Source organism: Asparagus officinalis, chromosome 4 (assembly GCF_001876935.1).
Source record: "Asparagus officinalis chromosome 4, Aspof.V1, whole genome shotgun sequence".
Classification (NCBI taxonomy): domain Eukaryota; kingdom Viridiplantae; phylum Streptophyta; class Magnoliopsida; order Asparagales; family Asparagaceae; genus Asparagus; species Asparagus officinalis.
In genome coordinates, this window is record NC_033797.1 from 25,590,714 (window position 1) to 25,603,651 (window position 12,938).

Below are 12,938 nucleotides of genomic sequence, written 5' to 3' on the forward strand. Positions count from 1 at the left end.
CCGAGCCTCCTCCTCCGCCGCCGGCGGAGGAGGATGCGACGCCGCCTTTGCACTGTAAGCCGGAGATTTTGAGAACCATGTCCTTGATCTGCAATCAATTTAATTCATTTATTTATTTTCGAGGGAAAAAAAACCCGTGATTCCACTAGTAAAAGATCAAATGCGACTATAGCGCGAACGTTTATGACGGTAGCGCGCACCGAACATGAACCACAGAGACGAGGACAGGGAGACCCGTCAACAGTAAAAAAATCTCCATTTTTACCGGAGACGTACTGACCTATTGTAATTTTAATTGGTTATCGCTTTTTATTCTTTACGTGGTGCGGAGCAAAAGACGACATCCGCCAGCAGCGGATCTCTTTCCAGTACCAAACTAGGCTCATCTTTTCTTTTTTAAAAGAAAACCACATGTTAAGTCATTAATCGCCTCAAAGGGGAAAGGGATTATTAACCTAAGTAAAACTAATTAATTAATCTCCGATCTTTTTTTTGGACGAGAGTACAAACAAAAGAGACGACGACCCACTAATTAAGCTCTTCATCGAACCCCGTGCACGTAGAGGAATGAATGACAGAAAGGACTCCCCCGCCTCCTCTCCCCCTCCTCAACTTGGACCAACTTTTCCACGTTTGGACCAGTGGCACAGAACGTAAATCTAACAAGACCGAAAGGCCGCAAAAGTCCAAAGAAAAGAGCGAACCTGAGAGGTCAGGCTTTTGGTACTTGGGGTCTCGGCACGCGCCGTGTCGTCACCCGCGCCATCCTTCGAACACGCGATGCAGGCCAACATCTCCTCTGCTACGTACGGCGGTGACCACACCTCAAAACGAAAGCCAGGCCCTTTCCAATACGACCCCTGCAGTTTTCGACAAAATCACAGGTTTGCCATCGATTAGAGAAAGGGGGACACCTCGGCTGAAAAGCGCAGCAATGGCCGTACCTGGTGTTGGGGCTTAAGCGGCACGAATGCCAAAAGATTTTTCTTCGCTTTTAAAATATGAAATCTTTGTAAATCCAAAGATGATGGTATTTTGGTTTTAAATAATAGATAACAGCTTTAACAGTGCAATAATTAAAAATAAAGGAAGGTTCGATTAATGGAGCCACTGCGAGAGTGGTGGGAGCCCCCCCGGTAACAAAACTCGAGGGGGTGTTGTGATCAGAGCGGGGCCCAGGACTTGGGAATCTCTTTTTGCTCGTGTTTTAAATTAAAATTTGAATTTAAAAGTGGAATAAACAATAAGTATACTAGTAGCGGGGTCCACAGAGCTAATATATAGAGCTACAGCACTTCTCTGTCTGCTCTGCGCCTATCCCCGTTGGCAGACGAAACAGAAGAAGACGGTGGAAAAAAAACAAAACATGAATATCTATTTTAAATTATAGATTATTTTTATATATAAAATATCGAAAGCAAAAGTAAAATAAAATAAGAGTGTTTCTTCCTCTACAACAAGAAAAAGATGATAATGAGAATTCAACATTAATCACTTTATTAAAACCAACATTAATAACTACCTAAATGTAAAACAAAGTGTTCGAGATGAAAATGAGGATGCAAAAACACCTCACACGAAACCCAAAAGGAAAAAAATGGGACGAAAAAGGAAACAAAGCCCAAAAAAAGTTACTCTAAATAACTATACAACAAGAGATTGCAACAAAAAAAAAAATTCTACGAGATATTAAATCAAAAACTTTACCTTCGTCGATCCCTTTCTTCGTCTTGACCAATGTCTTCAACTTGCAGAAGAGGGAAGAAAGAAACTTGAGAAGGGAAGAAGTGAACGAGGTGAGATTTCAGAGAGCTCAAATGGGGGAGAATCGAAAAAATTCGGCGGGGTTTGAAAAAAAAAAAATAGGGATTTTGGTTTCAATCGCAGGGTCCGAAAACGGAAACCCTCTGCTGTCCCCGTCTTTATTAAGTAAACAAGAAAAGCTCGCTAACCCCGCCGCCTATTAATAGGGCAACTTAACGGCCGTTAACTCCTTCACGTTAACTGACAACTGCCATTAAAAGCGAAAGATTCCCTTACGATCAGCCCCTAGAGTTTCTATTTACTACAGTAGTGCCACTCTCCACGCCTCGTAGCTCAGGTATAGGGTGAATCGTCCAATCACACGTGCTAATCGTATTCGCTGATCCTGACCGTTGGATCGAGCTTGTACTCATACGGTGTGAGGACAGCTCGTATCGGTGTATGATACGACGGGTCATTTCAACGGCCGAGATTCGCTGAGGGTATTCGCACGGACGAGGCGGAGTGAATTTGCTTAAGGATGTGGATAAGAGATTTGACTCCTTTTTTTTAGTTTTAATTTTGAGTTGTCCAGTCTTCAGGATTTGAAGTTGATTGCTCGAATCCCACGAGTTTAAAATCTTCACTGGGATTGTTTATTTATTATTATTTGAGAAATTTAGGCAAAGGTTTAGGGGAATATTAAGAATTTTTTATTACGGTATTCCCCAAATTTTGGGGTATCTCTTTTGTCTTTTGAGATTAGCTTATATCTGGTGCTAATTACTAGCACAAACAAGAACATGGGATAACTAATTACCTATTAGGTCTGTAATTAATCTATTATGCTTCAGTTTGATATTTCTTTCAGAAAATACGACTATAATTAGCTACGAAATCTTTTTTTCTTAATTTTTGAAGTGAGATACATTAATAACTCCACCACTTTTTAATTCATTTTTTTAATCGATGTTTCTTTCGCGTTAAGTTAATGTAAATACTGCTAGATTTTCTTGACTTTTTGTTGGATTGATGTTGGATTCTATTTGTTATCTTCAATAAATGTTGACTTTTTAGCTGGATTATTGTGTTGGATTCTCATTATTTTCTAGAGCAAGTTTTGACTTCTTAGTTCGTTAAAAATGTTACCTAAAGTGAATAAGTGCTGGATTTCCATTTTTATCTTGTAGCATGGGGAAGAAATAGGGAGGTTGTTGTTGTCTAATAATCAAATGTGATACCAAGAGCCAACAAGAGAGCGTTACATGTCTGAAGGCTTGGTCCATCACGACTAGCAAGCAACACGCACGTTCACTGCTGACTCAAATCAAACTATTAATTAATACCCTACTTGAGGAGCTCCACACAGCCAACAAAGATCTTACTGAGCGATACAGTTCGTCCTCTAGTCAGATTACATTAGTGTGTATTTTGCAAAATGTTGAAAACTGAGTCAGAATCAGTCCCTACCCCTGTTTCATTCTAAACATGTTTTAGTTTGGACTAGGAGACGGCTGGTCCAAACTAAAACCAGTTTAGGAGGCTTTTTGGCTTATAAAAATTGGACCAACATTGACCCAATTTTTTTCCAAACAGAAAACACTTAAAATTGGGTCAGGTTCTGTTTTGACCCGGTTTTGAGGGTTTGTCAAACATACGATTAATCACAACGTCTAGTGCTCAACCGACCCATAACAGAGCTCAGTCAAAAACACTACCATCATTTGTTAGGATCTATTGGATTATCTAAATCACCCGCATGCTAGCATATCGTTGTATCTCTTTTAGAAATCAAGAGAGTTGGTTACAACACGTCTAAGACTTCGAATTCCAATGTGACTTCTTGAAACCATTTTGGTTATTTAGGTATTAGTCCCTCAAATTTTCAATGATTTCGTATTAGTCCCTCAACTGTTTGAAATATGCTCATAAATCCTTCAAAGTCTCGAGGGGTTTTGTGGAGAAATCAGGAAAAGAATCAGAAAAACCAGAAAAACTGGCATAAGTCGACTCATGCACTGTGCACGAGTCGACTTACGATCTGCAGCCGAATTGTGATTTTAGCCTCTGTCAAGTCGACTTAGCATGACTGTTAAGTCGACTTATGGCAAGTCGACTTAACAGTCTGTTAAGTCGACTTATGAAGTGTTCTCCAGTTGTTGATTTTCTCTCTGTCAAGTCGACTTGTGCACACTGATAAGTCGACTTATAGCGGGTTTTTTGCATACGCAGGTTTCCTATTTGCAGTCTGATTGGGGTTTTGTTTTGATATAAATAGGGAAACGATTTGTGAGGGTTTTTTATCAGAGATTGAGGAATCTTTTGAGCATTGTGAGAGGGAGATATTGTGAGCAAGGTGAGATCTTTGGTTGAGGGTTAGTTTGAGAGAATTTGTGTGATTGTAACCCTTTGTACTCTCCTTGATTTAGTGAAATCTCCCCATCCTCTCCCCGTGGACGTAGGCAAATTGCCGAACCACGTATATCTCTGTGTTTGGATTGATTTGGCTTTATTGGTTGGATTTGTGCAAGAGTTTGTCTTTCTTCTACTCGTGATCACAGGTTCGTTGTGAGTTCGTGCAAGGCTTCCGCAAAGGCGCGCGACAAGTGGTATCAGAGCTCAGATTCAGATCTAGGGTTTTGGATTAGGTGGAGGAAGATTCAGTTTGAAGCTTGGTTCTTGGAGTTCTAGGCTTTGGTGGAGTTAGGGTTTGAAGTTGCCGTTGAAGATCTCGCTTTCCTCGTGTGGTTAGGAGTTCTATTTGGAATCCAATCTAGGGTTCAGTTGGGTAATTTCTTATTCTTTCAAAGTTTGGATCTTTCTCTACAATTTGGAAGTTGTGATTATGGGTGAAGTAATTGGTGAAAGCAGCAAGATGACAGGCACAGTTCAAGTGGGTTTTCAGAACACTAAGATTAGTGTTGTGAAATATGACGGCAAGATCAATTTTGGTTTGTGGATGAGCGACGTACAGGATGCGCTCAATGCTCAAAATCTGGAGGAGACCATCATGGTCGATGTGAGGCCACCTAAATATGAAGAGGCGATATGGGAAAAGATGAATCGAAATGCTTGCGGGGTGATCAGGTCCTGTTTGGAACAGGAGCTGAAATACGATGTGATTGGGGTGACGTCTGCGATGAAGATGTGGGAAATTCTCAACAATAAGTACCTTACGAAGAGTGTTGAGAACCGGTTGCACTTGCTGCGAAGGTTATTCAGATTCCAGATGTCCAGAGGTACCTCGCTTGCGGCTCATGTGAACAACTACACTAAGTTGTTGTCGGACTTGGCGAACGTGGATGAGAAGATCACAGATGAGTACAAGGCTATTATTCTTTTGGGCTCCTTACCGGATGAGGAGTATGATACCTTCGTGCTTACGTTGCTGAACGGGAGATCTTCTATCACTTATAGTGAAGTGACTAACGCATTGACGAACTATGATTTGAGGAGGAAGGATAAGGAGACTTCCCGCGCTAGTACTTCAGGAGAGGCCTTGTCGGCGAGAGGTAGAAGCTCATATCAGAAAGGTGGAAACAGAGGGAGGTCAAAGTCAAGAGGTCGTCACCAGCTTGGAAAGAATCAATGTGCATTCTGCAAGGAGCAGGGACATTGGAAAAGAGATTGCCCGAAAGTCAAAGAAAAGGAGAATAGCAAGAATAAGGGCCCGAAGGCCAATGAGGTGAATGTTGCGAAAGGCGATGATTCCGATGATTCGAGCTTTTCTCTTTTGATTACTCCGGAGGTGAACCATTTGGATGCATCGGAGTGGATGCTTGATTCTGGCGCTACTTATCATGTGACTCCTAGGCGAGATTGGTTCTCATCATTTGAGAGACTCGATGGGGGTGTTGTGGTCATGGGAAATGATCAATCCTGTGGCGTTCGTGGGATAGGTACTGTGAGGATTCGGATGCACGATGGAGTAGTCCGTGAGCTGAAGGAGGTGAGATTCGTTCCTCAACTTAAGAAGAATCTTATCTCAGTGGGGGCTTTGGAGGCGAAGGGATTCAGGGTGACCTTTGAGGATGCTGTAGCAAAGGTTACTAAGGGATCTTTGGTGGTGATGAAGGGAGTCCGAAATCATAATTTATATTATCTGAAGGGGAGCACCGAGATTGGCCAGGTTGCTTCGGCGATTTCAGAGGCGGACATGAGCAGACTTTGGCACTACAGGCTAGGGCATACAGGTGAAAAGTCACTGCAGGCATTGTGCAAGCAGGGGCTTTTGAAGGGAGCCAAGAGTGGTAAAGTAGAATTCTGTGAGCACTGTGTACTTGGCAAGAAGACGAAGGTGAAGTTCGGGACGGCCATTCATAGGACGAGGGGCATCTTGGACTACGTGCACACAGATGTTTGGGGTCCCACTAAGACGGCATCACTTGGTGGTCGACATTGGTTCGTCACGTTCGTTGATGACTATTCTAGGCGATGTTGGGTGTACACCATGAAGCATAAGAGTGAAGTCCTAGATTTGTTTGTGGAGTGGAAGAAGAGATTGGAACTGCAGACTGGGAGAAAGATCAAGACGTTGCGATCCGACAACGGCGGCGAGTATACCTCAGACCCCTTTCTGCAGCTATGTCGAGACGAGGGCATAGAGAGGCACTTCACAGTTAGTCATACACCGCAGCAGAATGGGGTGGCGGAGAGATTGAATCGGTCTTTGCTGGAGAAGATTCGATGTTTATTGGCGCATAGTGGTTTGGAGAAGATCTTTTGGGCTGAGGCACTTTCTTATGCGAGCCACCTCATTAACAGGCTGCCTTCATCTGCGATTGAGGGGAAGACCCCTATGGAGATGTGGTCGGGAGAGACAGCACATGACTATGACCAGCTTAAGGTATTTGGTTGCCCTGCATATTATCATGTTAGAACTGATAAGTTGGAACCTCGAGCTAGGAAGGCCATATTTGTAGGATTCAAGCGTGGTGTCAAGGGATACAAGCTTTGGGATCCAGTTGATAAGAAGATTGTGCTGAGTAGGGACGTCACATTCGATGAGGCTTCTATCTTGAAGCTTCCCAGCTCTCATCAGGTGGAGAGCAACCCGACAGAGGAGATTTCGCAGGTGGTGGAGATTGATGCAGCTCCACAGAGTCCAGATAGTGCAGTATCCATGAGAGTGCCGACTGAGGTGACGCCAGGCGAGCACGACGGTGATGCGGAGGATACGGGTACTCATGAGCAGGATCAGGGACCGACGGCTCAGGTTCAGGATTCTATTGCGGCACGGAGACAGAGGAGAGACATACGGGTGCCAGCACGGTATGCCGACACAGTTGCATATGCACTTCCGGTGGAGAGTATCGATGAGATGGTGCCTACTACATTCAGAGAGGCCGAGCAGAGTTCGGAGGCTGATTCGTGGCAGGTGGCTATGCAGGAGGAGATGGAGTCTCTTCACAAGAACGATACATGGAAGCTTGTAGAGCTTCCAAAGGGGCGGAAGGCGATTGGGTGCAAGTGGGTGTACACGAAGAAGGAGGGCATTGAGGGCACTCCAGTGAGGTTCAAGGCTAGGTTGGTTGCGAAGGGCTATGCACAGGAGGAAGGTATTGATTACAATGAGGTTTTCTCTCCGGTGGTGAAGCATTCGTCGATTCGGATTTTGCTAGCTTTGGTGGCACAGTATGGATTGGAGTTAGATCAGTTGGATGTGAAGACAGCATTTCTTCATGGTGATCTTGATGAAGAAATATATATGACTCAGCCATTGGGATTCCGAGCTGCAGGGAAAGATAAGTTGGTTTGCAGGCTAAAGAAATCGCTATACGGTTTGAAGCAGTCTCCTCGACAGTGGTATAGGCGATTTGATGGTTTTATGCTTGGTCATTCGTACACTCGGAGCCAGTTTGATCCTTGCGTGTATTTTCGCAAGTTGAGAGGAGGTGCGTACATTTATTTATTGCTTTATGTCGATGACATGTTGGTTGCTTCAAGTTCCAGGTCAGCTATAGATGAGTTGAAGATTCAGCTTTCGAATGAGTTTGAGATGAAGGACTTGGGCGAGGCGAAGCGCATTTTAGGGATGGAGATCGGCAGAGACAAGAAGAAGGGCAGAATTTGTTTGACACAGGTGGCTTATTTGAAGAAGGTTCTACAGCGATTCCATGTTAGCATGGATACGAAGCCAGTTAGTGTACCGTTGGGAGCCCATTTGAAGCTTTCAGCTGACCTTTCACCGAAGTCAGTTGAAGACCGTGAGTTGATGTCGAAGACTCCATATGCGAGCGCAGTTGGGAGCTTGATGTACGCGATGGTATGTACGAGGCCGGATTTGTCACAGGCAGTGAGCATGGTGTCGAGATACATGCACGATCCAGGAGTGGGTCATTGGGATGCCGTGAGATGGATTTTGAGGTACATTCTAGGTACGCTCAATGTTGGTTTGGTTTATGAGCGGGACACTACAGGTGGGCAGTTATGCATTGGCTATGTTGATTCGGATTATGCCGGGGATTTGGATAAGCGCCGATCTACAACGGGGTATGTGTTCACCTTGACCCGTGCGCCGGTGTGTTGGAGATGCACCTTACAGTCGACGGTGGCTTTGTCTACGACGGAGGCAGAGTATATGGCAGTTACGGAGGCTGTGAAGGAGGCTATTTGGCTTCGAGGACTTCTGGAAGAACTTGGTATATCGCAGCGATCCGTCACTATTCATTGTGATAGCATGAGTGCTATATATTTGGCGAAGAATCAGGTTTTTCATGCGAGGACGAAGCACATTGACGTTCGTTATCACTTCGTTCGAGATGTTCTTGAAGATGGCGATGTGGAGATTGTGAAGGTCCATACGAAGGATAATCCGGCGGATATGCTCACGAAGGTGGTTCCAAGCAACAAGTTTGATCATTGCAGAAACTTGTTGAATATTTGTGATTGTTGAGGCCGTTGACGGCCATTTGGATGAACTACGGGCGGCTTGATCCCTTGGGAGAGGGGGTACGTAGGCAACCATGGTGGTGCAGCCGTATTTGGAGAGACGACACATTGATGCTCTTGGTTTGGTGTCGGCTCATTTTTGGCAAAATTCGCCGAGGTGGAGAATTGTGGAGAAATCAGGAAAAGAATCAGAAAAACCAGAAAAACTGGCATAAGTCGACTCATGCACTGTGCACGAGTCGACTTACGATCTGCAGCCGAATTGTGATTTTAGCCTCTGTCAAGTCGACTTAGCATGACTGTTAAGTCGACTTATGGCAAGTCGACTTAACAGTCTGTTAAGTCGACTTATGAAGTGTTCTCCAGTTGTTGATTTTCTCTCTGTCAAGTCGACTTGTGAGCTCTGTTAAGTCGACTTACGACGGGTTTTTTGCATACGTAGGTTTCCTATTTGCAGTCTGATTGGGGTTTTGTTTTGGTATAAATAGGGAAACGATTTGTGAGGTTAAAAAATCAGAGATTGAGGAATCTTTTGAGCATTGTGAGAGGGAGATATTGTGAGCAAGGTGAGATCTTTGGTTGAGGGTTAGTTTGAGAGAATTTGTGTGATTGTAACCCTTTGTACTCTCCTTGATTTAGTGAAATCTCCTCATCCTCTCCCCGTGGACGTAGGCAAATTGCCGAACCACGTATATCTCTGTGTTTGGATTGATTTGGCTTTATTGGTTGGATTTGTGCAAGAGTTTGTCTTTCTTCTACTCGTGATCACAGGTTCGTTGTGAGTTCGTGCAAGGCTTCCGAAAAGGCGCGCGACAGGTTTTGCAAATTGGTCCTTCAATTACGATGCCCTCAACTAGTGTTTTCCCTCCATAACCGTTGTACTCGCAAAATATAATCTAAGAGACATTTTGGTCATTGGGGGACTGTTTTTCAAGTTCCCTTAGGATTTAAAGGGGACAAATTTTTAATTTCGACCTATTTGCAAACTTAATTACAAAAACTGATCCCTTTTGTACTTATTTTTCAATTTTGATCCAGTTTCAAGCAGATGGCATGGCTGAAACTGGACCGAATTTGAAAAATAAGTACAAAAAAGATCGATTTGTGATATAATTATTCTAAATAGGTTGAAATTAAAAATTTGTCCATTTAAAGGACTTATCGGATACGAGCAATTTCAAAGATTTGATACCAATATGAATTTATTAAAGATTTGAGGTACGAACATCTAATTAACCGAAACTTAAAAAAAATGTTCAACGTGACCACAAAGATTCGAACTAGATTATCGAAAGAAAAAAAATAGTTCCGTAATGCATGCCGCTGCTTTTCCCCGTACACAGTAACGGACCCTCTATTGTTCACCGGTTAACTCCCGTCAGCAACCGGTGACTAACCTTCTATGAAGTGAACAGAAACCTGCTGCTGCCGGTGGACGCATGGGCGTTTGCTTTTGCTTTAATCAGCAGGGAGATGCAGTCGATCTCTGGGCGAGTTGGGAGTCGGGGGATGTTTGCTTGGATCACTGGAGATTTCTATTCAAACTTTATATTCAATCCATGGCATCGCATAACGAGACAAAATTCTGTGTTTTCAGAACCAAAAAAAGTAGTATAAAAAAAAGGGGTGGAAAATAAAGGCTCATAAAATAAAGCGATCAAGAAAACCAAAGTAAAGTTATGATTCATGCTTGTTTCTTCTTGTTATTCAAGAAAGGGATATATAGCCTCAAAGCTCTCAAAAAAAAAAAAAAAAAAAAAAAACCAAAATCCTTCACCGTGCTTTTTTTTTTCCCCATCGCTCTGTCCCTTTCTCTCTCATGAGACGGGCTTGATTTATACAAAGTAAAGTTTGAAAAAAAATGATTAATTATGGAAAGTCACAGGTTTAGGATCCTTGGAATTCCTCTGTGCTAAGCTAAAGCAAGTCATCATTGCTTTGTGTTAAAAAAGAGCATTGTCTCTTCCCCCTAAGTGATCAGAAAAGCCAGCTTGCGCTAGCATTCGTATTATTATTATCTAAATCTTATGATCACGACCAAATGTACTGCCAATTCCTTTCTTTCTTTCTTTTTTTTCCCCATTTTTTTTTTATTATGATATCTTATTCTTCTACGGGCATAGCGACGACTGCTCTAGGAATCTTATAGTTAGGTGGTATTTTCCAAAATTAGGAACATTTCTCGTTGCAATTTACGAGAAAGACACTCACATGTATGTGCTTTTTAGCACCAAATGAGTATATAACCTGTAGCGGTATGATTTTTAAATTATTTTTTCTGTAGTACTTGCAGTAATTCATGACCATTTTGGCAATTGACATCATTACTTGTGAAATCACCATGAAAAAGGATTTTTGATTTGGATTAGGATTTAACTTAAAGTTGTTATTGATTTAGGATTAGGATTTAGATTTTAGGGTCTTGACGGAAAAGATGGAGGGCCTGATCACATGAAGTTAAATGTTTTTTGGGCTTTCGACACAATTTTCACTAATAAGTTAGCAAAGTCAGATTATTCTGGTGATGAAAACTACGAATTTTTTCCAGGTATAAAATATCAAAATAGCGAAAATGGGTAAAGCGGTATGGGCTCTGACGAGGCCTACTAGTAGGAAACAAATGGGCAAAATGTATTATGTTTCGATAGTAGTCAGGGATTTGACAATCCCTAGTCTTTTCCCCCGCTTTCTTTTAATAAATCCCTTGTCATCTTTTTAAATTCGTTTCGTACGAAGATTTTATTATATTTTTTTTTTACCTCTCATGTATCATCTCGATATAACATTTAATCCCTACAAATGTCTTACTCTATTTAGGGGTATTTGAATGCTATTCAACTCTCCTAAATGTTATGTCTTCACTTTAAGATGTTTTAAATGAGTGATGTACGTACTCTGCAGAGACCATTATGGAGCTTGGTCCCATGAGAGTTGCCCTTTATCCAACATTTACAACAGGTTCATCTCCTATATCCCAAAGAAGTGTTATGTCTCGCACGGGTGAGTATTAACTGCATTTATCTTTCTTTTTTTTTCTTTTTTTTGGTAAATTACACTTAAATACCCTATTGTATGTCCGATATTGCAACAAAATATTTTTAGTGGTAAAACCCTTCATTTATTTACCCTAAAGTTTCTAAAAGTTGCACTTTAATTAATATCCTAAAGTTTCCCATGCAATGCAAACGTGAGACTTTCCCCGCAAAATTCCTAATGCGACACTTGGTTGCTATTCTAGAATATTTTAACCTTACTTTTTATTAAATGTATTGTTAAACATATCAAATTCTGTTTTAAACATGATATCACTCTTTGAATAAATTTGTAACAATGACTTATAATATAACAATGAACATGATATCACTCTTTAAATTCCTCCACAGTGCTCTAAACAAAACTTGTGAGATGAAAAGAGATTGTTTGAATTTAAAATTTAAACTAAGGTAACCTGAGCCTGAGTTTTTCCTTATAAAGGAAATACAAAATAAAGACATGGGTGACTTTTTACTTCAAAATTGGAAATTCAAACCACCAACCTACCATATATGTAAATATTAAAATTGGGTAAAATTTACTAAACCCCTAATAAGGTTTGATATTTAGAACTATATCCCCATTATCATTGAAACTCTCACTACACCTCTAATAACTATTAACGGAGAACCCTCAGTTCATGCATGGCCAAATAATCAAAATATACCTAATAAATTATGGTAGAGAAACCCCAAATAAGTTTTAGACCTTGTCACTTAATCCCGAACGACTTTTGCCAAAACCCTTAGCAATGTTTGCTTATAATTCTCAAAATTTTAGGGGCTTCTTTATAATTTTTGGATTTTAGGACATTGTTTGTAATTTTTAAATTTTAAAAGGTTGTTTGTGATTTTTAGATTTTTCAGAGAGTTGTTTGTAGTTTCAAAACTTTTAGGGGGGGTTTAAATTTTTTAAATTTAGAGGGCCTGATTGTACTTTTTAGGTTTTTCAAGGGTTATTTGCAATTCCATATCTATAGGGGGCTTTTTGTAAGGTTTTGACTTTTATGTGGTTATTTATATTGTTTATGCTTTTTAGAGGTTTGTTTGTATTAAGGATTTTTTAGACATTAAGGGTTCTTTTTTGTAGGCTTCAATTGTCTATGCTTGGGTTTGGTGGTGGTGGCTGTGTGTGTGTGTGTGGGGGGGGGGGGGGGTTGTATATTTTTTGACTATGCTTGGGTTTGGTGGTGGTGGCTGTGTGTGTGTGTGTGGGGGGTGGGGGGGGTTGTATATTTTTTGAACTTTTTAGGGTAGGCTTGCAACTTTTAG

At 41.4% G+C, this 12,938-nt stretch overlaps 1 protein-coding gene across 1 annotated transcript in view; it reads right to left on the reverse strand.

Moving 5' to 3' along the window:
• Positions 1-1,913, reverse strand: part of LOC109837001 (protein Brevis radix-like 4) — a 3,459-nt gene extending 1,546 nt beyond the window's left edge. Inside the window, 3 exon segments of the mRNA XM_020405077.1 lie at positions 1-88; positions 705-860; positions 1,708-1,913. The exon segment at positions 1-88 is cut by the window's left edge and continues 5 nt beyond it. Coding sequence (XP_020260666.1) covers positions 1-88; positions 705-794 — 178 coding nt within the window. The 5' untranslated portion in view covers positions 795-860; positions 1,708-1,913.